Genomic DNA, 25,574 nt, shown 5'->3' on the forward strand with positions numbered 1-25,574 from the left:
GAGAATTGGATGTTCTTACACAACATATCCATTGATAATAAAAAATTGTTGTCGTTCTGAGTCCTGAATAGTTTAAGGAGATCGGTCTGGATAGCTACTTACATCTCAATTTTCTAACCTAGTAATGTCTCAATCAGGAGATCGCCTAAAGCAGTTAGAGGAGATCGAAAAGGTTTGTACTGATTTAGCTTGTAAGCATCAAAATTTTCGCGCCGTCATTTAAACAGCATGCATGGTTGACTTACATTCAAAGGGGCGCTTACGAACTGTAAATGTCACTTTTATCTATAGGATGTGGTGAAAGTAATAAGGAGTGCAGGAGAAACCTTAGAAGAACTTTCAAAAGACGCACCTTCAGAAGATCGTATCAATTCAACAGCTACGAAGTTCCTAAAGTCTTTAGAGGTAAGACTGCAAGCCAATTAATACAGTAATTAGTTAACATGGATCATTACTTTGGTTTTGCTTTACTTCGCTCTGTAATTGGCCTAAAAATCTCGTTCCACCATTCCAACCAATCAAATGCAAAACGAAAACCAATCCCAATTCTCCCGCGCTTCAAGAAGGTTGCCTGTTTTTAATTCGAGTTCTCATTGGTTTATGATGACGTTAATCTTTGTTTCGATTGGCCTTTGTGATGGCTTTAATTTTGGTCTTTTGACACCCAGTTGGAAACTACTCTATTAGTTCCATGAACAGCATCATTTTTCAATATCATGGACATTGATCAGCATTGATCAAATAGTCAACTGGTATTTTGACTTGGGGGATGCAGTGGGGAGTTTTATTTGCATGGTTGCAATAGAGGTGGAGAATTTTACATGGTAGGAGAGGGGTGGGGGATTTTAACAGATGCTTGCAAATGTGTCTACACATTCACAAATACTTTAAAGTTAATGGATGTCATTGTAAAGTCTTTAAAGGCTTGAGGCCTTCAAGGAAATCTGCCTCTCTGTCGCATATCATGACAGGAAAACAGGGCTCTCTTTACCAGTATAAACACAGAGCATGGGTGATAGGAGAGATAATTGATTTCCCTTTTATGATTCTTTTGGAATCAGGAGATGAAAAGAGACAATGTTGCTCAAAGAGATTTTATACTTGGTGGTTATAGTAACTCCTAAAGGAATCTATTTCAGTAAGGTTGCTGGAAGAACTAATTTGTTTTTGTATTTCAATAATAAGGGTGTAGAAAAAGGCCTAACTGAACAGATTGGTTACCTGACCCAAGTTGCCACCGGCCAACCACATGAAGGATCTACTTATGGAGCTGAAAAGGTAACAACTTATCAGTCTAAGTTGTTTGATAATAAAATAAATGCACGGGATAGTAATTTTGATGCCAAAAATTTACAAGCTTTATCCTTAAATTTTTATCAACCTTTTCAGTTTTGAAATCATAGTTTAGTTACTACTAAGTTCAAACTTTACTTCAACTTTGTAGCCTGCAATGTCCCAAGTTGACCAAATGTGTTTTTTAATTGAAAATTATCTTTGTTATTTCCTGAAACATTCAACTTGTTCAGTTTTTCTTTGACTCCTCGGAGATATCAGGCCTAACAAGCTGTTATATCCCTTCTGTGTCATGTTTTAATTTTTGTCAGCAGTCTAACTGACATGAAGAGTCCTGTGCAGTGTGTAAGGTACTGCTTCTCTCTTTGTAGGATTTTGAGTTATTGCGCTGCAGAACAAAAGCTATTAAAGATCAGTTGGTAGAGATTCAACGTCAAGGGACACTTCAAGTATCAGACATAAATTGATATGCGTTTCTCAAGAGACTCTTTGGTCCTCTACTCTCAGTTAGCCGTTAACTTGAGGATGCAGTGGGTGCAGTGATGCCTGTAATGATCTTCAACATTGAATCAATGGAGCCTGTGAACTTCAGTCTTGACTGAATCTATAATGTTCCAGGCCCAGTTGTGTAAAAAGCAGATAACTCTATCCAATGGATAAATTACAATCCAACCGATAAGTGATACCAAATTGTATAGCATTATTCACTGGATAGAGTTTTATCCAGTGGATACCAATAGCATTATCCAACTTTCGAACAACTGAGGCATGGATTTTAGTTGTTTTAGATATTAATTAGAGAGAAAGCAAAGGTATTTTAAAGAGTCTAAGGAAGGGGTGCAGAATTATCAAGTGTCTTTAAAGCAATATCTAGTCATCCTTCTGTTTCACATGAGGATACAAGAAGATTTGGAAGGAGAATTAAGAATTCAGTCAGAAGTTGCACAAGGCTTTCTTTAGTGAACATGTCTTCAGTGAAAGGATGAAAATAGTCTGTGATGAAAAATAATGAAAAGGGAATGGGAGGTGAATGATAAAAATAGAATACAAAAATAGCAACATTTGTCTAAGAAATAACATGTGCAGAAAGAGGAAGTAGACTTGAATGGAATGCAAATTTTGTAGGAACTTGCTAAAAAAGACAAAGCTATTCACAATTCAGAAATCATGATGTACATGCAGTTCCAGAGCATTATGGAATAGTATGGGAATAGGGCACCTAATCAAGAGCCTTTTTCAGTGAGTTATTCTTACTCTGTTAGTATCTGTGAACCACTTCCTGGACAGATCAATAGAGTACTGAATTAAATTGTTTTTAATCCTCCTCAAAAACTTTTTGTTATTGGCTTACATAAGCTGTGTATCTCTTCAGTTGAACCTCATTTTTCAAACTGTCATCTTAACTTCATGGTAAGCTAGGTAATGCGGTTCTCTGATAACACTGCGTTCCCTGTATCATGAAATTATTTAGCACATTATTTTCATAGATAATGTATTATTTAGCTCCTCATTATTGTAATCTTAGCTACGAGAGGGATCACATCTTTTCTTTCTCAGAATTTGAGACACGCTATATTGAAGTTTACTGTTTTACAGAAATATCAAACGGCACACAACAAACTGTTACGGTTTGTCACGTTTTATCGACAAATCACTCTTTGAATTACTGTCTAATTACTATCTTTAATAATGTTTTCTTCTGGCTACAAGCCATTAACTAATTTAGATGCAAGCCTTCGTGGCTTTAGAGTTTTAAAAACTCTTGGAAATTGTAAATAAACCCTTTAAAGCAGTAATTCCGATAGTTCTCGTCTATGATTCAAATATTTACTCTGCACTCCGGCTTTCAGAAATACTTCCCGGTTGCGGACTGAGTGACGAAGAAAGAGTTTTTCCTTTCCTTCGTACGTTCAACAGACATTTTCAAACCTCTTAATTTCCTTAACTCCTTGGCTTTGCTGGTAATTATATCGTGCTTTTCCTTTGCCTCTCTGAACTCTGCTCGAAAAGTCTTGAGGTAAAATCGCCTTTCCTCTTCCAGATGTCGTAATTCCCTTTCTAAATAGGTGTCATAAAGTCTGTTGACTTTTCGAACATATTCCTCCGCGTCTTTCGACTTTGCTGTCATTCTGTAGGAACTCCGCGGTCGTTCACCTCTTATTTTAATATTTTCCAACAAGGCTGATAATGTTATTAAGAAATCCTCGCGTTTATTTTGTATTTGTCCACAGGTGCACTGCCTCGGAACGACCAAAAGTTTATAGAGAACTCAGAAAATTACACATAACCGTCTCTACAGGCCTAAAATTAAACTTTCTTTCTTAATGGTGTTCATGGCAACATTGATATTGACGCTCTAGATAAATTATTTATCTGTACGTCAAGCTTCAATATTGCACCTGCGACCACATGAGTCTAATAAAATTGAAAACAAAGGGAAATTATATAGAGATGTCCCATCGATTCATACGATTCCCGCCGGTAAGTATTCAATCTTTTCTCTGTAGAGTTATGTCAGAAAAAACTGAATATTGGATGAAATTTACATTTGTTTGTCAGTTCGGCGGTATTTTCGGTAAATGAACAAAGGGGTTGTCAGTTTTAAAGAACTATGGTGCTACGTCGATGGGGAGAAAAACGAGATAATTCAGTTTATTCAATTGAGTTTCTGAGTTAATAATGTAAATTGTCACCGTAAAGAGTTTCTAAAGCCGTGATGTTTCGAGCGTTTGCCCTTCGTCCGAGCGTACGTTTTTTTTTCTGATGGTTACGTTTTCCTTTTCGGCGAATTTTATTTGAAAAAAAAGAAGACAAGAGAAGAAAACGTAAGTACAGGCAGCTGTAGAGATACGTGGAGTGGTGCAGTTGATGTAACGAAGATAGAAATAAACTGTGTATGTGTATGCGCATATTCAAACAGGTAGGTGATAAAAATTAATGAAGTTATCACAGGATGTTAAGGGATGTTCCTCATTCGACAACAATATTCCCTTTAAACGTTCATTCCTTGCAAGTGGCACTAGATTATGGAACAACAACCTAGACAGTGCCACTAGGGATCTCACTTCCCTTTGTAAATTTAAAAATCAACTATATAAGAAATATATAGATCGGAACTCCAGAGTTGATAATTTTACTATAAGCAGAAGTTTTAAATTAATTTTTAATTTTAATTTTAACTGTATTTCTACTTCGTATTTTTGCCATTTGAATTTGAAGTTTTAGTTGATCACAATGAGAACTACTGGTTCTACCGGTAATTGTGTTATCCAATAAAGTCATTATTATTATTATTATTATTATTATTATTATTATTATTATTATTATTATTATTATTATTATTATTATTATTATTATTATTATTATTAACTGTATGGCCACTATCGTAGCCTATGAGCAAGCTCTCATTCGCCCCGCGGCACGAGCGAGAAAGCGCTCGTTCAAGTAAAACCATGCGTGCACGTGCATGCGTTTGTACTCCTCTGTTACGTCACAAATAGAAAAACGTCCGTTGCACAAACTGATCACTCTGTCCACAACCGTTTTTGTGAGGAGGTAAAGTTCTGTCAATTGTATCAGTGAGTTATGGAAGATGGTGAACTTCAAAGGTACGTTTCAGTCTCTTGTGTTAGTGCAATAATAGAGAGCGAGACATAAAACAACTCCTAAACGCAATAATTTAATCTGAAACTGAGTTTCCTTTTACCTTTCCATCTTCAAGTATGCCATTCAGAGACTGTCATTCACAGAGTGGGAACCGCTCTCTTTTAGGTAGTTTACTATCATCTGGAAACGTTTCGGTGGGTGGCATATTGTTTTTAACCGTTAAACGACTGATAGCGATAGTTGATTAAGTATCCAGTTTATAGAGTGCATGTGCATCAACTGTCACAAGAACATAACCACAGCCAATCAGAAAAAGGCCACAAAGAGCCAGTGAGAATTCTAAGTAAACCCGTGAACTTCGTCAAGCGCGGGAAAATGATTGTGTCCATGAAGCCGTTACTCTGGTTTTTCCCTTTGATTGGTTGCGTGAATGGAGGCGAGTTTTCGTCACCAATAAGGTTACGCAAAACTATCGATATCGCAAATTAATTTTAACACTCAACAAGAAATGCTCGATGCCGTTATCCACGCTTTAAACTCTCTGGGCTACTACCAAAGTTTTTTTTTTGGTTTTTTCCTTTTTTTCCATCTTCTCATCTTTCGTCGTGTGGATAGTGGGTATGAGGGCTGCCTCTCACCTCTTGAGAGTTGACGGTCATCAAAAGCGACACAAAAATCAAGACTAAAATTGAACGCATAATATTCCATTTTAATTCCCTACAAGCAAAAGTGAAATTACGATTCACGTTGAAAATTGTAAGTTCCACGATACAATGTAAAATCTGCAAAAGAAACTCTCTTTTCGGCAAGAAAGTACAACACTTAGTGGACATTTCTACAGCTACAGATAAAACTTACAATTTACCAGTAAATCAAAGTGCAATTGGCCAATAAATGAGCAGTTTGGGACAATAATAAGGGTAAAGCACTCTACACGCTACGAAGGTAATATTGAAAATAATTCGAATATAATATAATGAAAATTGCCTGTTTATCTTATTTAAACAAGGCACCAGCTTTATCGACCACAACTGAGCCTGAAATATTCCAGATCAATTCGAACTCTTAGGTTATCTTTATCACTTGTGACAATAAGAAAAAAATCGCTCGCTATTCTCACTCGTGGGAAATCGACGGATAAACTCGGCTGCGGGGTTACTCTTCCACTTCGGTAATCTCCTCTTTAATAAAGAATTCCACTGACTCATCTTCAAACTCTTCTGCGTTACTATCAATCTCGTCTGTATCAATACCTACAATGGAGACAAAAAAAAATCGGCGTCAGCGGTCTGATACAACTTAGAGCAGCAACACTGCGGTTCGAGAATCACGAACAGTTTAGCCCACATTATTTTAAACCCGTCATAAGCAATTTTTTTCAATCTTGTCAATTCTAATAATTGTGGGATAATAAGCCATCGCAGTCAACCTCGGGCAAGGAATACGCCGAGCTTCTCGAGTGAAGAGAAGCACTGTGAGAACAAAGCGTCTTCCCAGGAACACTCAAGCGGGAAAGGTTGTACCCAGGAAAAGCTGTTTGAATTCAGCAGGGTTTGTCAATCTTAAGGTCCTCATCTGTTCCTTACCGTTGCGCAACTCCAAGCGCTGCGCCTTCTGCTGTGCAAACTCGTTGTTTTTCTTTTGCCTGTAGCCCTGAAAGTCTTTCATCTTTCGCCGCCGCCTTTCAATTAACTCCTGGAAGAAAACAAGCAAAGATGACGCGATCTAAGGGTTGAAGGGCGTAGCTGGGAGAGGGGTGGGAAGGTTAGGATGCATTTAGCAAAAAATCTTAAAACCTGTCGCGGGGAATTAAGGATGGGCTTAAGCATCACACGGCATCCCTCAGCATTAGCCCCGAAGACGAACCTCGCGTTCTATTCTTCCTCCACACATACACCGTTTGCAACCGACATTGAGATGTCATGCAGCGATGCCAAGAAGGAGGTTTCTGTCTTTAGAAATTTTTGACTATGGTAACTTGAGTAAGAGTGATTCGCAGTTATTGAACACGAATGCAGAAATAGTTTGCAAAAATTATTTGTGTATCGAAATGGAACGCTTTTTTTGTACTGTATTAAATTTCTTGACAAATCCAAACTCGGTAAGAAGATTGAGCAAATAAGCAATAAAATTTTAGTTTGTTTTTAATCCATTTTCTTTTATATTAACTGTAAATGATTGTTCGCTGAGTATCTAGTTTCGGTAATCTTTTCTCTTTTTAACTTTCCTTTCTGCAAATGAATATCATCTCTCCACCGCCTCGATTAGCCTTTTCTGCTATTAGCGGCGCGAGAGTACATGCACTTTATGTATTTTTTTAATTAATAATTGGCTATACTTTTTGTGAGCTAATAAATATCAGTTTCCTTTCCTTCAACACTGTTCCAAAAGCGAAAGAAACTCAAGAGCCTTAGGAGAAAGGATGACAAAGGATAGCAGAAGGCAAACACAACACACAGTCGCTAAAGAAGCAGAACCATGAAACACAATTGAGGGCCTGAGATAGGCTACATGTAAGAGGGAAAAAATAAACACAAACTGAATGATGTATGTATGAATAAGAGCAATCCGTCACCTTTCACAGAAGCTGTTCCTCACCTTAGAAGCTCGTGACTGGCTCATTCGATCCTTGATCTCAAACATGCGCTGGAACTTCTTGATGTCTTTCTTGATATTCTGCAAGAGAAAATAATTCGTGTGTCACCAAAAAAAATCAACCTATTGGTAATTACTTATGAAAAACTTAAGGACATCAGTTTTGAAACTATCGGCCAATCCCCCAAAACCCAGGAAAATAAGAACTCCGCCTGAGCCCTTGATCCATGGCGCTAACCAATAGGATTGCGGCTCAAGGGGACACGAGAAGACTTTCAACAAGGAACAGAGTCTATGTCTTTGTTCTAGCTTATTCAGAAAATGGACCCTAAAAAGTTTACTTTTACATGAAGGCAACAAAGTTTTCGGTACAAATACAAGGTATAAAGATTGGCCCCCAGGCCCTTCTACCTTCATATCATCCTCTGAGAGCAGACTTGGAGGTCTGGGCCTCCACAGAAGTTGACAAAACTGATCTAAAGCGTGACGCTGAAGAAGCTTGCCTTGGAATGACCAGATATAGTAACCATTATCCACCTACAGGGAAGATACAAATGGCAAAACATTACATACAACGATAACAACTGCGGAAGGCCATCGTTTACGTACCACGCGTCTCTCACACCTTGCAACGACACAGTGCAGAAAAGCTCTTTTTCAAATTTTATATCACAAGTGAAAAATGTATATCACCCAAATTACAACAAAATGGCCCAACTGCTTCAAGTCTGTTGCAGCACAATGGCAGAACATTCGAAGCACTAATTAATCAGAGCTTCATAAATTCGACACCTTTTCGATGATTATGGTAGACTTGTGTCAGTGACAGAAGAATGGCGCAGCCAACTGTCGAAAATACTCCATGACTGCTTTGGTTTTGCGTAACTTTGCTCTGTGATTGCCCCAAAAATCTTGCAGCACTTTCTCAACAGATCAGATTTAAACCAACCGTTATTTGATCACCTGCGTTTCATGCACTTTGCCAGCTTTTACTTTGCGTTCTCACTGGCTGACAATGATGTCTACCCTCGCTCTCACTGGCTATTGTAATTACTTTGGTTTTCGTTCTTCGAAAGTCATCTAAAAACTGCTCTATCACCTTCCTAAAACTAAGGATCTTATGGAGGCGAAAACTTTGTAAAAAACCTTTGTACTGAACAACATTATAATTTTTCTTAGACAACTAAAAAAATCAGAAAATTAATTTACAAACTCTCTTGCATCACATATTCACTACAAAATCTAACAGTATCAAATGAAAAAAATGATGACACAGTCGCTCTGACTGTTCAATTGTGTTGGAAACCTTAACATAAGTGTCAGCCTACTTCGCAAAGCTGGCACTGAAGACCATGCTTACATTTATATTCCTCCTATTGAAAACAAAACCACCAACACAACTAATCAGTGTAAGTGGTGTTATTTACTTAGGAGGTTGTCTTGCTGTTTTACTGTTGAGTCTCATCCTGATTACACAACGCACAGGTTTTCTTAGTGAAGTTAAACTAGGATTTCAGGTCTTAGGGTCTTGAGAAACTTTGTGTTCTCCATTAAAGAAGCTTTGCACTGATGCACATTCAAAGTGGAGTGTTATGCTTACCTTGTGAGCCCACCAGCTGACTGATGTGGCCACATATCTGCCAGTAGGATCCCATTCAACATCAGTGGCCATAAAGTGCTCTGCCTGGTTCATGCAGACTACATCAGAAGTGTCATAAAATTCTAAAACACCGTTCATGCTGAGGATAACAAGAATTAAACAAGTTTGACAATGCAATTTCAGAACTAAGGTCCACTAGCAGAGTAATGTGTATGGAGGGTGTGCACTGGGCGCATGATGCATTTTGCTCCTTGAGGTCAGTATATGTAAGTTTACCCAGTAATCAGTTCCTCTGCATGAAACATCCTTGAAAAGTGTTGGTGTTTGGCTATGTCATTTTAATTTTCACCATTTTGGGGGGGAGATATGTCCTTAGAATGCCCTATGAGTTATCTGCCCATAAAAGTTCAAGACACCCTTCCATCAAAAGTACTGGCTTCTAACCGTTTTGTAACCTTCCACCCACCAAGGTATTCCTCTATTTAGTCTTATGTAGATTCATGGGCTCCAGATAGTAAGGTTTTGACCCCATTTTTAGTATGAATTTTGCAAGATTTTGAACACAACAACCAGAGACTAGACTTGATTATGATACAGTGCACTTTCAGCAAATATAAAAACTCTATTTGCCTATCTGTGGTCCAGATACGAAATAGATTGGACAACAATCACTCTGTTCTGAAAGTGGCAAGACTAAAAGAAGCTTGTCAATCATCCCCACCCACCTCCAAAGGTTTTTATAACTTCCACCCACCCCCAAAGGTGTCAATCACCCCTACCCATCCCTAAAAGTGTAAATAACCCCCACCAACCCCTCAAAGGGTTCTTCCAGGTATAAGCCATATAGTACTTACTTTCTAAGACCAGCAAGAATACAAAATTGTCCATTTGGTGACCAAAATATACTGTTTACTTGCTTCTTATCAAATGTTTCTGTATGCAAAAAAAGAAAAGCAAAAAAAAGAAAAAAATTTTCAACACTAGCAATAAATGCATGTGCCTCATAAGGAATCATTATCCTTTTTGAGATTAGACACAGCTCTGAGCATCAGCTGGATTCTCTCCCAGTTCTCAGCACTTCAGTTCAGTAGCAGAACTGGCATAAGGAGAATTTCATCATTTGCTTTGTTCTGTGGGAATGTCATAACTTTCATTTGAAGCTATTGTACCAGAGGAATCATGTTATAAACACTCAACCAATAAAAACTCCTCATTTGACTCTGATAGTGACTTGTGCTAATCAGTCACAACTATCAAAACAACAAAGAACAGCTGCCCTTCTCAGAAATACTCTCAGCTGGACAATCACACAACATAATCAGTAATCTTTACATTTTCAGGAAACAGAGGTCATCATGCAATGAAATAATACAAGTCATCATAATTGCATGCAAGGACTACATAACATGGTCTTACAACTTCCATATTATTGACCTTATTAAGTGAGATGACGTACTAGTGTAAATAGTAAATTAAATGTTGTAAATTTTTTTTTGTTAATGATGATATTTCAATTCTTTTTGATAATATCAATCATAGTTCCTGACCAAAATCAACAGTACAGTAGTTGCAGATTTTCACAATGAAATACCAAGTGTGTACTTACTTAGAAGCGAAACACTGCCTTGTTTCTCCATGTTGTAAAAGCTGGCCGATATTCTGGGACTCTCACCATGGATTATGGCAAATTTACTGCCGCCTGGTTCCCATGAAAAAGCAGTAACAGCCTCTGTAAATAGAACAAATTCAAGACAACTAGTCAAGTACGTGTACGTAGCAAGACGGGGTTTTTTAGCCTTTTGACTATGACCTTAAGAATGACTAGCATCTAATATCTCCTTACAATGTCAACCCTGAATCACACATTAAGGTAGAGAGAATAAAGGAAATGATCACCAACTAAAGAAGCTCTTGAATGCTTCCACAAATTTAAATACAAATTCTCTTTTTAACCCCTTTCAGAAATTTATAGTGAACAGTAGGGAGAATACACACATTGATGTTGAGGTATAGAGGTCAAAGTGAGCCAGAATTTTCTAAGTTGGTGCAGACATAAAACATTTGCTTTAAGTTTTAACCTACCTTTCATTTCCACAACATCAACTGGGATCTGCCGCTCTCGCACACGGAAAAGCTCAAGGTTGTAATACAGCCCCTGTAAAAAGATATAGCAGCTAATGTGAGAAAGTGTCCCAGCCATTCAACTCCCAGATGTGATAAGTGTGCAACTTCTCCCTATAATATCCATACAATATCAAGCAAACAGGTAATAAGAATACTTAAACTTATCAGGTACAATTTTTAATCTTGATCTAACACCAGTTTCTCAAAACAAATTCAACAGGAAGTGTTAAACAGCTAGAAGGGAGAATTACTGATCAGTTCTTGGAGTTAAATGGTTTAAAACCACACACTCGCTATGGGTCAAAGGAAAGCAACCCCCATATCACAAAACAACCACAGAATATACTGTACATGTCAGTGAATATTCAATATCAAGGTCACTTGACCTGGAGGTACATTTAATCAAAATAAAGTTACATGTACATGTACTGACCTTTTTACTTTTGGTGTATCTATCAACTTTCACACCAAGATAGTCTCCTTTCTGTTGCCAGTACATCTTACACTGAAATCAAAATAAATTAAAAATACTGTTCATACAAATTTTCACTACATTAATATCTGTTTACTACAAAACACTTCATGTTTTGAGCATCAGTTTGATTCTCTCCCAGTTCTCAGCACTTCCATTCAGTAACAGAACTGGCATAAGGAGAACTTCATCATTTGTGTTGTTTTATTGGAATATTATAATTGTCACACTTGGTTACCTAAGGCATCAGAGTGGCCAAATATAACGCATATCTTTTAAATCAATTAAGAAAAGCAAGAGAATATTTTTAATCTCACAGTTCCCTTAATCCCTTAATCCCTGAGAGTGACTAGCATCTAATTTCTCCTTTCAATATCACCCCTGAATCAAACATTAAGGTCATGAGAATAAAGGAAATGATCACAAACTGAAGAACCTCTTGATTGTTAAACAAATTCTCCTTTTCAGCACATTAGGAAATGTAAAGAGAACAGTATGGAGAATATGCATGCTGATGTTAGGGTGTAAAGGGTTAAGTGTCCATAGTACATGAAGAAACTTTATTAAGGGAACACTACCAGCATGTGTTACAAAAATCAAAACCAATGAGGAAGAGTTACAATGGCCAATAGGAGAGGAAGTAAAATGTCCATGAGAACTGAAAGTGAACACAAGGAGAGAGCTTTTAAGGCAAGAAAACTGGAATAACCAAGTTGTGATTGGCTTTAGTTTTGTATATGAAAGTTGAGAAAGTGGCTTTGCCTTTCCACACCAATGACATAACACAGTGACAAAAAACCACTGCAATCCCAAATACATGTAGACACTTAATAGAAAATTTGCTCAATGAGCATTGTTCACCATTTGACCAAGTAAAGTCAATTGCATTATCATTACCTCAGACACATTAAAAAGATTTTTAACTCGGATTTCTTTTCTGCTAGGTATCTCCATGAGGGTAACACGAGCTGGTGTGTCTTTATTTTCAGGAACCCAAAATGCTATCACTTCATCAGTTGGAGACCATGCAAACTCCCTGTGAAGCACAAAAGCAAAAAGTGTTTAAACCTATGCCTTGGAGTCTTGTCTTTGACAATGACATACATGTGAGGTCATATATTATTAAATATTTACCTGACACCTTGAATCTTCAAGCTTTTCTTCTCTAATAGACCAAAAGACTGCAAAAAAAGTAAAATTAAAACACACAATGACATACACATCCATCATCTTATTTCATTGCTATTCTTCTATGGAAGCTATATGAAAGTGATAAACTGTCAATGCGTTCATAATGCATGGTCAAGGAGTGATTTCTTCTGATACTGCAAAAAGTTATCCAGCAAATCTGTAGCCCCTTAGAGTGACTGGCATCTTATGTCACAGTCTCACCCTTGAATCAAATGTAAAGGTCATGAGGAAAAAAGGAAATGATCATCAAATCAAGAACCTCCTGATTGTCACACAAATTCTCCTTGTCAATTACTATACAAAATGTAGAGAGAACAGTGAGGAGAATATGACTACTACTGTAATGATGTAGAGGGTGAAGTCAGACATGGACAGTATTCACCTGTTACTTAACGCTTTTCTCTTGCCACGATATTTCAAAATAAAAACTTCCCGACAGAAGTGAGAGAAAATGTTTCCACAAAGAGAGCGATTCTTGGGAGAATATTCTGGGTGACAACTCACCGGTGTCTCATATATACTAATGCTGTCCTCTCCTAAACGACCAAAAAATTTACCCTGGGCACTCCATCTATAGAAACAAAGCATAACAACAATACATATAAACTCTTCTCAAATTTACAACTGCAGCTTACAGTCTGTTCTCACTGCTACTACAAATAAAAAGACCTTACCTAAATACTGGCCACTGAGATTGATCTCCGCAAATAAATCCTCTCTTTTTTGTTCCTGTTCGTATGTCCCAGATTACTATGGCCTGAGAGGGAGAAAAAATTAAGTATCATGATGACGTACACTGAAATGTGTAGAGCTGGAGAGGAGAATAATTGATACCAAATAATTTATTAATAACAATAAATCAATAATAAAAACTATTACGAATTGACAAGTCTCCTTTGAGAACATAGCAAGATTATGTTGTCATACATGATTTCTCCAGACACAAACTGAACAGAACAAGCAAGGTTTAAATGGAACAGGACTGGTGTGGAAAATTTTGCGAAAATGAAAAACTCCAAAGTGCTGTAATACCTGTGGATCATCAGGATTGTCTACTAGAGGACTAAAGGTCACCAAATATCTGCACAAGAAAGAAAAAAATAAATGATAAGGTTTCACCTACTTTATCTAGCTTCTGAGTCAGGGCCAGGACCTGGCTATCAATTCTAACATACATGAGACAGTGTCAAACTACTTTGACATGTAAAATATGTGTAAGAACATTAATTCAAGGTACTTCAGGTAATTTATTCCACTCCACCTTGTTGGCCACCAAGGTGACTTCTGTCTTAAAAAGTTAAGAAGATCCTCAGGAAACCATGTTAAATAATGTCCATATGGTTAAGTTAAGTTATAAAGGACTTTTCCACCTTTGCACTCATGTAGCCTTATCTAATCATGAGGAAGTTGGAAAATTGAAGATAACTTGGGACCCACTCATGCAGCATTACTATGACAAGAAATAATTCCCAGCAACCAAAAGTATCATAGACAATTTGAGGCTACAATCCAGCATACATGTACATCTGAAGTGGAATTTCTGAAACAGCAATGCTACAAAACTAACAAATAAACTTGGTTCATACAGTATTTAACAATGTTTAACTAAAATAATAATAATAAATATAATAATAATGATGATGATTAATCAGTATGCAAACAACATGCACCTTTCGCAGGGCGAGAAATCTATGAGCTGGACTCCTGGATGACTGAACCTCATCAGCCTTTTAAATTCTTCTCCACCCCAGAGAGCAATACCCTGGTGATGGAGAGTTGCTAAATATGTGCCTTTGGGTGACCAGCGTACATATGTTTCAGTCCAGTTCTGAAGGAATAAGCGAGAGAATTGGAAATGAGCCATAATCAGAGGACAAACATTAACTAACTTCTACACAGCAAATCTAAATGTATTTGGAATTTTAGCTGGGAGTCCGCCAAATTGACCAATCAGATTGCAACATCACTGCCAATTGTGGTAAATTATGTAATGCTTGTTTCTTCTCTCTTTGATGTTAGTCTACCTTACCAAATCTTAGCTTGCAAAGTTTCTTTCTTTATCAATCAGTGCAAGCGCAATTCCCTAACATATTCTTTATTCATTAATGTGTTTGTGTCCTTAGGCACAAGAATATTCACATCACAGTGCATCTCTTTACTGAGGGTTATAAATGGCCAGTGGTGAATTGAAACTTGAAAAAATGTGGAGAGAGAACCTGCAATGAGTTGGGTTCATATCCATGAGGTACATGTAATAATACTCCTGGTTGCTTCAAGCTACAGAACTGGAATAAGCTCTGGCAGGATGAACCTATGGCTTGTAAACTGACTATTTTTGACACTCATGCTGGCTTACCAGTCTCTCTTTTGATAGAATTGGTTCCTGTTGGGTATTCCACATGATTGCAACTTTATCTCCTCCTCCATGAATCAAAGAATATTGATCATTACAATCCTGATCCAAAAGCCAAGATCTCAAATTTTCCTGAAAACATGAAGGTAACCATGAACCTTTTCCATTGCTTCTGTTTCATGTTTGCTTGTTCCGTTAACTTTTTAAACAGGTAGGAATAATTGTGATGTGGATGTGGTGAGACAAATGATTGGAAGAGCCTAGATTAAAACTGCAGCAGATCTGTGTCTATGAATGACTTGAAGTAATAAAAGATATGATCAAGCATCAGTTTGATTCTCTCCCAGTTCTCAGCACTTCAATTCAGTAGCAGAACTGGCATAAGGAGAACTTCATCATTTGCCACATTTAAAATTACAAAATTAAGTAAACATAAAACACTCAGTTTCAATCCTAAGGAGTTTGAGAAACCTGGTCCGAATTAACCCACCTGTAGCAGGGTGTGAAATTAATTTTTTTTTTCTGATAGCCACTTGGCTCCTAAATTCTTCAAAATGGTAGCCAAGTGGAAAAAAGTTGGTCGCCATTTTCAAAGACAAACAAAATCTTTTTTTAAACACAGAGCGAGCCTATAAATCGAGGCTGAGCGGCTCAGCCCGTCAATCACAAATTGGAATACTCTGCTTTGATTGGCTTATTCACCCGGGCGTGTCGTACTCCCGCGAAATTCGCACGAAGTAATTTCTCAGGTGACTGCACAAGGGAAGGTTTTTCGCTTGTTTGCTTCTCGGCTTTGTGAAAAGGTAAGCGAAAACAACAAGAATGGCATCTACAGAAGAAGAATTTAGACAGGTATCGTACTTCATATACATGCATTTTAACACCTTTTTTGTTGTTTCACTTGTGAAAGCATATCGATTGTTTTGGAGTTTGTTACTCAACGTAAATGCCGTGTTTTAGGTTGTACTTCTAATGCCAGTGAGTGAAATGGAATCTCTGCATTCTTTTGTGGCCTTCAGCGGCGGGGAGTTTGTCTCTGAAACCAAACCCAGCCGAAGGAAAAGAGCAAAAATAACACAAGATAGCAATGTCCATGAAGAATAGAACAGTTTGGAGGTGCATTTGCACTATGGCGGCCTAGCATGGTCGCAAAACGTATACATACGAACACATAACTTCTGTTTGTTTTGTTGTTTTACTTTCCAGCCGCCAAAACTCAAAGTACAAGCCTCACTATTGTACAGAACCTACAGGCATGCTCAAGTTATAGAAATAGATGATCTTTATGATTGCAGGCCCATTTTCTCAACGGAGGACATGCGTTCATCGATCTTGAGCGCCCGCGAAATTTGAATTTTCTCCGAACGGGAAGGAAGTTTTTGCTCGTTTCTTGAGTTTTTTGTCTAAGAACGACATTTAAGACACTCTTGAAAAGGTAAGCAAATGGTGGGGGTTGTAAATAAATAATTTAATGTATCATTTCTTGAAAGCAGACAACAAGAGATTTAGCAGAAGATTTATAACGATAGTGACCGTTGCAGAAAGCCGCCATTATCGGTGCGAAGGAAGCCAACAAAGTGCAAACCGCTGACCTTTTATAGGCTCGCTCTGTGTTTAAGCTGTCAGCATTCTAGATAGACCTTCCAAAATTAAATTTGGGAAAAGATCTTTAACGTGCCACAAAGTGGACACTAGGATGGACCATATACAACTTTAAAGCTCACCTAAATCAAAGATGGCATCTAGTTATCGATCGAGATACATGTGTTGCGTTTTGAAAATGAACTTAACGAGGAAGTTTGCCGCGGATGTAACTTTGCAAATCTTTTTAATTCACTATATCCCTTGATAAGGCTATGATGAAACATTCTAGTCGCCAAATTGGCGACTAATTTCCAGGATTTGGTCGCCAAAGTGAAACATTTAGTCACATTGGCACCTGTATTAGGCGCAATTTCACGCCCTGTGTAGGTTGTCAGAACGAGCTCAAAACTCTTTTTACCTCACAAAGCATAGCTGAATGCACCATGCAAGCCATGTAAGGGTTAATTTACCATCAAATTGCTTCCATCTCTCTGTACCTCTAATTCAATTTTCACTCACCTGCTGAACATAGGGTTGTTTTGTTGGAGCTTGCCAGTCCTTTGTCAGGCTAACCAACCTAGAAATAATTGATGTCATCTCCTGTTACTTTCACTCATGATAACTCAGTACAACCTGAACACAATGTGTCAAAACAACTTGTCATTAAAACTCCTCCTGGATGACAGACTTACTTGTCAAAGTCCTCAAAATGATTAACAGCAAATATGTGATGTTTGTCTAGCTTGTAACCATTAGCTGTCTTTACAGCTTGTGCTGCATCTTTAGCATTAGAGAATTCCAAGAAAATATACCTGAAAATTGCAGAGTATTAAAAAATAAAAAGATGAAATAGCTACATTCTTGAAATAATCAATCAAGAATGGTTCAACACTCATACCCTTTTGTCATTCCATTATCATCCAATGGATAATGCTCAGTAATGATCTTTCCAAACTTTGAAAATACTTTACGGATCACGTTCTTTAACTTTTCAAGTCTGTCTGGTGGGATGGTAGGCACATTGTCAACAACAATGATGCAATCAGTCCCTTGGACTTCTTTGGGTTTCTCTGCCAAGATATCTCCCAAGAGGTCTGTATTTGAGGAAAAATTTTAAGTAACATGTTGTGAAGTAGGATCTATACTTCATTAAATCACTTCTAAAATCTTCTTAGTTTTAGTGGACATTTCCGTGATTCAATCCCCAGACACAACTGTACTTCCTGTCTATTCATTGCAGGATCTATGGTTAATCCAGATGTATAAAACTTAGATTCAAATCTGTAAACCTACTCAACGGCAAGCTGATTCATTGAGAAGACAACAAAAAAAAATGCCCTTAAGAACATTAACTAACAACCAGTCTCCTTGCTTTTTAAGTAAGTACATCTGTTTCTTATTGAAAGAAGGCAGAGCACAATGAAACCCTAAAAAAACCTGCAAATCTTTTTCTTTATTTTTTTTCCCGAATTTATTGCAGTTGAAGGGTTACTATAGGTTCCCAGTTTATTTACCATTTCAACGCTTTATTTGTTTACCTCGCAATTTTACTATGAAAATAAAAAGAGAACAAAGGAAATATAATATAAGACCAGTTGGTGCAATCAATCCTTCATATATAATGAAATTGCTGAAAACTTCCAGTTTTACCGGCTAAAAACAAGTAGATAAAAAAGTACATTCTCGTTTTTGCAATGAAATCCAAAATGTGGAGTCTCCAGTGTAAAACATGAAATAATCCCTGTAAAAAGTTACTTGGGACAACGGTATTGGACGGTGTGATATAGATTGGTAATGTAAACTTCCTTTGCAGCACCCACCCATTTAGAGATCTTCAATAATAGAAATAGGGAGAAATTTGCTGAATTTCAACCTACAAATTATGTTGTCAAGGAGAGAAAACCAAGACGACCGCTATTTGTTGGTCTAAAGCTATGTTCGAAAAACGTTTAAATCCCTGAATATTGCATGCACTCTTTCGCCAAAGTGAACAGTTGCTGAAAATCTATTCGTGTAAAAGGACATAATTACATTGAAAAATCATTCATAGTTCAAGAACAAATAAAAGGGAGAAGGAATCCCCTGATTGTGGCCGAAAAAGGAGTTTACGACGTTCGTTGTATGTACCGGCAGAATTTCATTACCGAAGCTTACATTTCATTGAGGAGAAGTACATGCCGGCCTATTGTAGAAATTAGTTTTTACCACGAGGGGTACTAAGTGGTGAAAACACAAGACTTGGGGTGATCTCAAATTTTCGTCCATCGAAAATAATTTTTCGACTCAAAAATTCCAAAATCTAGGTATGTAACTGAATATCGGGAAAGTTGTGAATTGAAATCCTTTCGAAGTCAGAAGAGTTGAAACTTAGAATTTACCTTCATCTGTTACTTCATCCACAAAGCCTTCTGGATCATCAAACTCCGGATCATCTTCATCGAAATCGTCTTTTCCGTTAGCTTCAACCTCTTCGTCGTCTTGATCTTCTTCTGAATCGCCACTGCCCGTCTTTTCATCGAGTTCTTTTTCCTCCGCCATTTTCCCGATCATGGCCGCGAGCGCACAGTGGAACACGTGCACAATTACGTATGGTGTGGGGCCCTGGGAAGGAGTAGTCGGGCACAGGGCGCGAAGATTTTTAAATTAAAATGTTACACTCTCTTGACTGCCGAAGAAATCGTTTAACCCTTTAACTCCCAGAAGAGATTCACATGTAACTTCTCCCTAAAATATCCATCCACTATCCAGCAAACAGGTAATGGAAGTACTCAAATGTATTAGGTAGAAGTTGTTAACTCGATCTAACACCAAATTCTTGTAACTAAGTTACAAGGAAATAAGTAGCAGCTAGAGCAGAGAATTAACAATCACGTCCTTAGAGTAAAAGGATCAAATTATGGTGATTTACTCTCTCTCTCACCATTGAGGTATTTTAATTCAGGCATGTCAATTTTTATTTTTTTACAGAAAGATTTCCCCACAGTCTTAGACTATTCTAATTGTCTATTGTCTTCCTTTTCAAAGAACTCATAATGAAGTGTGAATCTTGCCTTAGTTACTTGCTGATTCAATTTTCCTCAAAAGAATGTTTTCATCAAGTGACTTTGCAATAAATTGAACAACTTATGTGGGGTGCAAAGAAGATTTTGTAGGAAGTCTGAGTAAGAAGACAGTTTATGAACTTGTTTGCTGCAAAATATTGCCAACTATTTGTAATTTCTGAGCAAATTTGCCATTTAATTAACCCATTAACCCCTTTGAATGGAAGAGTAGAGTAAAACAAGTTAAACATGAAGGACAAAGCTGTAAATCCTAAGTAGGTAATCAAGAATTACCTGCTGCCAATTCCATTTAGCACCTACATCCCTTTCACTCCCAAGATCTCATTGAGGAATTCTCCTTACTGTCTGCCATACATTTCTTGTTGTTAGTTTAGAGAATTTGGTATTGGATCAACTACTAATCCCCTAATTGATATTTTTTTATATTCTTAACACCAATCTAATGTTCAGGACTAACTCTTAACAATGAACAGTAGTAGATCTTTATTCAGTAAAGAATTCCATGTTACCTCTAAATTCAGCCATGATAGCTTTGTTAACCCTTTAAATCCCATGAGTGATTGAGACAGAATTTCTCCTCACAATATCAATACAACACCAACCAGATAAGTGATGAGAATTAAGAAAAATATCAATTTGGGGATAATTTGATTCAAAACTAAATTCTCTGAACTAACATGATAAGAATTGTATGATTGACAGAAAGGAGAATTACAAATTTGATCTGGGAGTTAAAATGTTACATGTGGTTAACAAGTATTGATAATACAATTGATAACAGGCAAGGACGATCAAGTATAACCTGTTCAAAACAATTAATTTTGCTTCAGCCATAACAGCAATTGTTACTATTCTTTATTTTACTTTTAAGCATGAAAAAGAAAGAGGACACCTTATAGCAGGAAAGTGTAAAATAGTGAAATAAACAATGACAACCTTTAGTTTCAGCTCCATTCATTAATCAATTTTATAAATATACTTTCCTTTTACAGGGTCAAAAAGGATATATATAAATTCTGTGCAACACAGAATACTATAAGAACCAAAATTATTGAAATGACAACAATTAAGAAAATTATTTGGTAAAGTGCTTACTATTTCAAAAAGTTTAGATTTAAATTCAGATTCTGTGGTTTGCAGTTCTGAGACTTGAACTTGCAATCTTTTAAGTTATACAGTAATATTCCTATAAGAATGGCACTGATGAGAGAATAACCATGAAGCAGACACAATGCAAATGAATAAGTACATTTTCATTCTCTTGAAAAAAAAATAATACATTCTATGTTTAAATTTTGTCAAATATACTTGTTTATATACAATATTTGTTCAATACCATGATTTATGGCACAATTATTGAAATTACAGTACTAAATTGCATAGCACATTGTTGATGGTGTCATGTAAATAGACGTAACGAATTCATAGGGTAAAATTATTTGATAGAGGATCATTGATTGCACTGAACTTCACACTCTTACAATGATTAGGTATGTGCAACAAATTGGCCATTAAATTATCAGGTAATTTAGTGTTAACAACTGGGTTGAAAACGTAAATTAGCCACCGTAAAGGGTAAAAAAGCTGATGTTTCGAGTGTCAGCCCTTCTTCAGAGCGATAGACGAAGGGCTAACGCTCCAAACGTCAGCTTTTTTACCCTTTACGGTGGCTAATTTACGTTTTCAACCCAGTTGTTAACACTAAATTACCTGCTATACTCTCCCACTGATGCAGCACCACAGTTTCTTTAGAAACTAACCCCTTTATTCATTAAATTATCAATCAACTAACATTTGTAATATTAATCCCTTTGTTCATGTGATGTTAAATAATTGAGCCTAGAATTGATCAATCTGTTGGTATATCTCAGAGCAGAGAGATATATATTGTAGCTGCTTTATCCCTAGAAAAATTCAATTGGACTAAAAATGTTTTGAAATAAAAAAGTTTTGAACTATACCAAACAACAGACATAATATGCTAACGAGGACAGTGCAATGTTACACAATTTTACATAATTTCCTAATAAAGATAAAGTATAAAATATGGAAAAGAATATTCGTATCTGACTCTTTCATCTCCGTGGAGTTTATGCCAACGAAAGCTTCTCAACCTCCACAGACAAACGGCCACTTCTTTGAAGTAATATTTTAAAAATATTTTGGCGACTGTGGCTCCCAATCACACTGTATCTTAGACCACACGGGAGAATAAATATTAATTAGATGAATAAATAATTACGCCAGTTGCCAAGTTCGATTACGCGCGTAAAAGGTATTGAAGGAAAATTGTTTTGTTTCTGTTCATGTCGTACCTCCGTGTGACGCTTAATTTGTTGAGTCTCTTAATTTAATGTGTGGATTCTAGTGAGTAATCCATCTCGAATGTTTGTGTATGGTGTAGATGGAATGATAAGATCGATCGCAAAGCAAACATTAACCCTCAACGTCAAATACCTCGACAACTCAAATTTTTCTCTTGCCGTCGTTCACCATTGAAAATTTCGACGCACCATCGAATACAATTTTTTATTCAATGGGTCAAAATATTCCCGTAACTTTAGTAAAACGTCCTCGTGAACAGCGGGATGTTTTCTGCCTTTCGATTCGCCCATGCAGTGCGCTTTGTTCACGGTCCCAGCGTTTGAGATTTTACCGACAAAACACGGAAATCCTTTACTTTCGTTAAAATAGAAATTATCCTCCCTGATGAAAGGTTTTATATTTAGAAATCGTTCAACGAGTTTCAATTCTTTAGCGGGTCTTTTGACAAGTTCCTCTCCGCTAACAAAATGGAATTGCCTCAAAGGGAAATATTCCATCCACTTCGCTAAGTGCTCGGCATAGCGGCCAATGGAGATTTTGCTCCAGCTTTCGTCCACTTCGCCTTCCTCGTTAAAAACCATTTCTTCAAAACGTGGGTTATCGGGTTTTCTCTCTAACCCTTGGGTATAATCCGATATGGCTCGTGTTGTGGGGTCGCGTACAATCACGATGAGTTTAATAGTTTCAGACATATGATACACTCTCTCAGGTACCTTCGAAGTTATAAAGTAACTTGGGGATTTCTCAATCGTGATCTGCTCCGGCAATGACTTAGGCATTTGTTCTCGATACCAGCTGAGTCCTTGTTCGTAATTTTCATCTCGATCGAAGAAGTGCACTTCACTGCTACACGCTCTGATACTCGGATGAATCTTTAAGATTTCAAGCAGCGCGCGTGTTCCTCCTTTCTTTACACCTATAATTATGGCGTTCGGGAGTCGTTTCTTAAATTCGTCATCTTCAAGCTCAAACTCAGAAACGTCGCTATCTTCACTATCTTCAATTCGTCCACTTTGACTCCTAAAATTCAACAAACGTTTCCGATCGCCTTGACTAGAGGAATAATTCAAGCTCTTGTCAACACCGCTAACGTTGCTAGTGTACTTGATGCGAGAGTTAAGCCGACTGCGGGATGCAGAGTCTTCCGGAGATCGATGTTTAATGCGTTCTTGGAACAGCTTTGATGAAAATTTTCTCAATTCGTCTGAAGTTCTGGTCGGATTTAATTTTGTTTTGAAATCCGACGACACTCCAAATGCCACGTGTTCGAAATGATTCGATTGTCGAAGTGGTCGTTTCGTTGCCCCTGACCTCACACGCGTTAAGATCGAGTGGTTGTTCTCATTTTTTAAGCCATTGAAGGGAGTGAACTTTGCTGTATGGCTACTCCTGTGCACGTTCCCGTAGAGAATATATGTTAAAAATGCTGAAGATGTCAGAAGGAAAAGAAAAAGACGCTTGCTCCGGAATGGGAGCCTGTCAGACGAATTGCTCCGTTTGCATATCATGAGCTTCTCTCATGTCCTCAGCTGTTCCTCCAGCTTCCAGACGGAATAAGATTTAACCTTTAGGCGTCAAAACAACGTCGGTTCACCAGTAAAGTTTCAGCCTCAAAATCGAAGGAACTAACCACTTTTTCCGATTTTACCAGCGTATGTAAATAGATAAATAATTCGAGCTATGTGATTGGTTTTTGCAACAATCGATGTCATCGCCTTAGCGATTAAAGGCCCAGTATTTCAATCAGTACTTAATCATCCCTGTATATTGGCCGTGGTAGATTTGTTGACCTGATAACGAGTTAATTTGTATGCATGGCTACATATTAAGAGCGCCCTGCCTTCAAAAGCCGATTGACAATAATATAATGAGCTAAATACTGCCGCCTTACATAAAGAGGAAATGTAAACGAGCGGAAATCGAAATGAAATTATCTTTAGTTAATCGTATTTCTTACTGTATAGTATTTACAATTATCCCCCCAAGGCGTGCATTATTTTTTTAAAGTTTCTTAAATATTTTTTAAAGGAAGCGGCGTTTCTTCACAGTATAAAGCAATTGACTGCAACAATATACCCTCCTCAAACATGGTTACCGAAATAAGAGATCTTCACTAGGAAAAGTGGTAATTTCATATGTTATTCAATAAATAAGTATTTATTTCCCGCCGCCAATTTGGAGAGAGGCCCAATCTCATAACATGATTTCCACCATGTTTGGATCGTGCCTCTCTGGCAAAGACACGCGGTGGCCGTTTTTAAACTTCTTCTAGCAATAATATCACTGTAACTTGTTTGCTCTGTGTTCAACGATTGCACGCAAACACTGAACGTAGATTGATGGAGCTTGAGCGTCAACAGCTTGAGTGAATTGAACCAAGGAACAGTTTTTGGGAAACACCAACCCGGAAAATATACCTGAGAGGAAACGAGGATGGCCAACGATATCGAAGGTTAGCAAGGATTAAAACTGAATGACAGTTGGTGAATTCAACTTTAATTTTTTAATGATTCGCAGAGCGCAGAGGAGCTTCTTTAGCATAACTGACATGAATATCAAGATATTCAATGATAAAACTTTCGTCTGTCCGAGGATTTCTGCTATTATCTTGATCTCATCAACAAAAAACAGATCCGGTCGTCTTCCGTCATTCATTCCTCTTTTCCAGCCTACGCTCCGCCTACACAGGAAAAACTGGAATCGGTTGAGAATCGGTATCCAAACAGGGAAAAACAACAAACAAAAAAACAACAAGAATCTTACCGAGATGATCCGTTCCGACAAAAAATATGTGCAGATTCTGCCTTCTTTTATTACCTAGGACCTGAGATGAACTTAGTATGCAGCTTTCGTCATAGACCAAAATAGTGACAGCTCGGCTGTTTGAACGCGGTTTACTGAGGCATTTGCTGCTCGTTTCCAGTTTGAAGAGGGACAGAAATTATGAAAAAATTAAATTTCTACAAAAGTGCTCTGGGAGATCTAGATATCAGCATACGACCAGAAAGTAAAACCCCTGCTAGCAGCACTAGGAGTTTGCGAGGTACAGTTACTTGAATTAGGACAAATCATTTTATGGTCCTTCGCGTATTTTAAAGATTTGTGAGCCCCATAGTCAGATTCATTAATGTTATCAAGGTCACATCAGTGACAAGCATGTTAAACGAAACTCGTGCAGATTGAGATAGCTTTGAAAATAAGTAAGATCGTTGTTTGTAACGGAGATGCAATCTTGTGAAATTTCCTGTAGTTTCGAACTTCCTATGTTGTCAGTTCATCAATTACGTTAATAATTTTGACCTTTTCGTGATTCTTGTACTTCCTATGGTTTTTGCATTTCCTGTTTTGTCTGGCGAACATTCATCATTG

General features: G+C 37.3%; 3 protein-coding genes across 3 annotated transcripts; 1 reads left to right on the forward strand and 2 right to left on the reverse strand.

Moving 5' to 3' along the window:
• The first annotated feature begins 13 nt into the window (after positions 1 to 13).
• On the forward strand, positions 14 to 3,089 carry LOC113667732 (mediator of RNA polymerase II transcription subunit 11). Its single transcript, XM_027183589.2, has 4 exons — positions 14 to 172; positions 292 to 405; positions 1,186 to 1,278; positions 1,665 to 3,089. Exons 1-4 carry the CDS (start codon positions 125 to 127, stop codon positions 1,758 to 1,760), a joined length of 351 nt encoding a protein of 116 aa, XP_027039390.1. The 5' UTR covers positions 14 to 124; the 3' UTR covers positions 1,761 to 3,089.
• Positions 3,090 to 5,587: 2,498 nt separating this feature from the next.
• Positions 5,588 to 22,033, reverse strand: LOC113667706 (eukaryotic translation initiation factor 3 subunit B). The gene is made up of 20 exons (XM_089185034.1): positions 19,197 to 22,033; positions 17,717 to 17,912; positions 17,511 to 17,630; positions 17,338 to 17,395; positions 15,238 to 15,366; positions 14,552 to 14,709; positions 13,914 to 13,962; positions 13,556 to 13,638; positions 13,386 to 13,452; positions 12,825 to 12,871; positions 12,588 to 12,726; positions 11,652 to 11,723; positions 11,177 to 11,249; positions 10,701 to 10,823; positions 9,949 to 10,027; positions 9,095 to 9,233; positions 7,906 to 8,031; positions 7,498 to 7,575; positions 6,486 to 6,594; positions 5,588 to 6,152 (listed from the first exon to the last, which is right to left on the reverse strand). Exons 1-20 carry the CDS (start codon positions 19,366 to 19,368, stop codon positions 6,055 to 6,057), a joined length of 2,115 nt encoding a protein of 704 aa, XP_089041160.1. The 5' UTR covers positions 19,369 to 22,033; the 3' UTR covers positions 5,588 to 6,054.
• Positions 21,112 to 24,146, reverse strand: LOC113667730 (heparan sulfate glucosamine 3-O-sulfotransferase 5). The gene has a single exon (XM_027183586.2). It carries the CDS (start codon positions 23,711 to 23,713, stop codon positions 22,370 to 22,372), a length of 1,344 nt encoding a protein of 447 aa, XP_027039387.2. The 5' UTR covers positions 23,714 to 24,146; the 3' UTR covers positions 21,112 to 22,369.
• Positions 24,147 to 25,574: the final 1,428 nt, after the last annotated feature.

Source organism: Pocillopora damicornis, chromosome 10, assembly GCF_964200805.1.
Source record: "Pocillopora damicornis chromosome 10, jaPocDami1.2, whole genome shotgun sequence".
Classification (NCBI taxonomy): Eukaryota; Metazoa; Cnidaria; class Anthozoa; order Scleractinia; family Pocilloporidae; genus Pocillopora; species Pocillopora damicornis.

What these genes read in the sequence shown, in the direction of transcription:
- LOC113667706 (XM_089185034.1), bottom strand. Translation starts at nt 19,368, where the DNA reads ATGATCGGGAAAATGGCGGAGGAAAAAGAACTCGATGAAAAGACGGGC. An exon ending in TTCTATCAAAAGAGAGACTG is followed by an intron (nt 14,710 to 15,237) that starts GTAAGCCAGCAT and finishes TTATTCCTTCAG; the next exon opens with AACTGGACTGAAACATATGT. An exon ending in GATTTCTCGCCCTGCGAAAG is followed by an intron (nt 13,963 to 14,551) that starts GTGCATGTTGTT and finishes TTTCTTGTGCAG; the next exon opens with ATATTTGGTGACCTTTAGTC.
- LOC113667732 (XM_027183589.2), top strand. Translation starts at nt 125, where the DNA reads ATGTCTCAATCAGGAGATCGCCTAAAGCAGTTAGAGGAGATCGAAAAG. An exon ending in AGTTAGAGGAGATCGAAAAG is followed by an intron (nt 173 to 291) that starts GTTTGTACTGAT and finishes TTTTATCTATAG; the next exon opens with GATGTGGTGAAAGTAATAAG. An exon ending in AGTTCCTAAAGTCTTTAGAG is followed by an intron (nt 406 to 1,185) that starts GTAAGACTGCAA and finishes TTCAATAATAAG; the next exon opens with GGTGTAGAAAAAGGCCTAAC.
- LOC113667730 (XM_027183586.2), bottom strand. Translation starts at nt 23,713, where the DNA reads ATGATATGCAAACGGAGCAATTCGTCTGACAGGCTCCCATTCCGGAGC.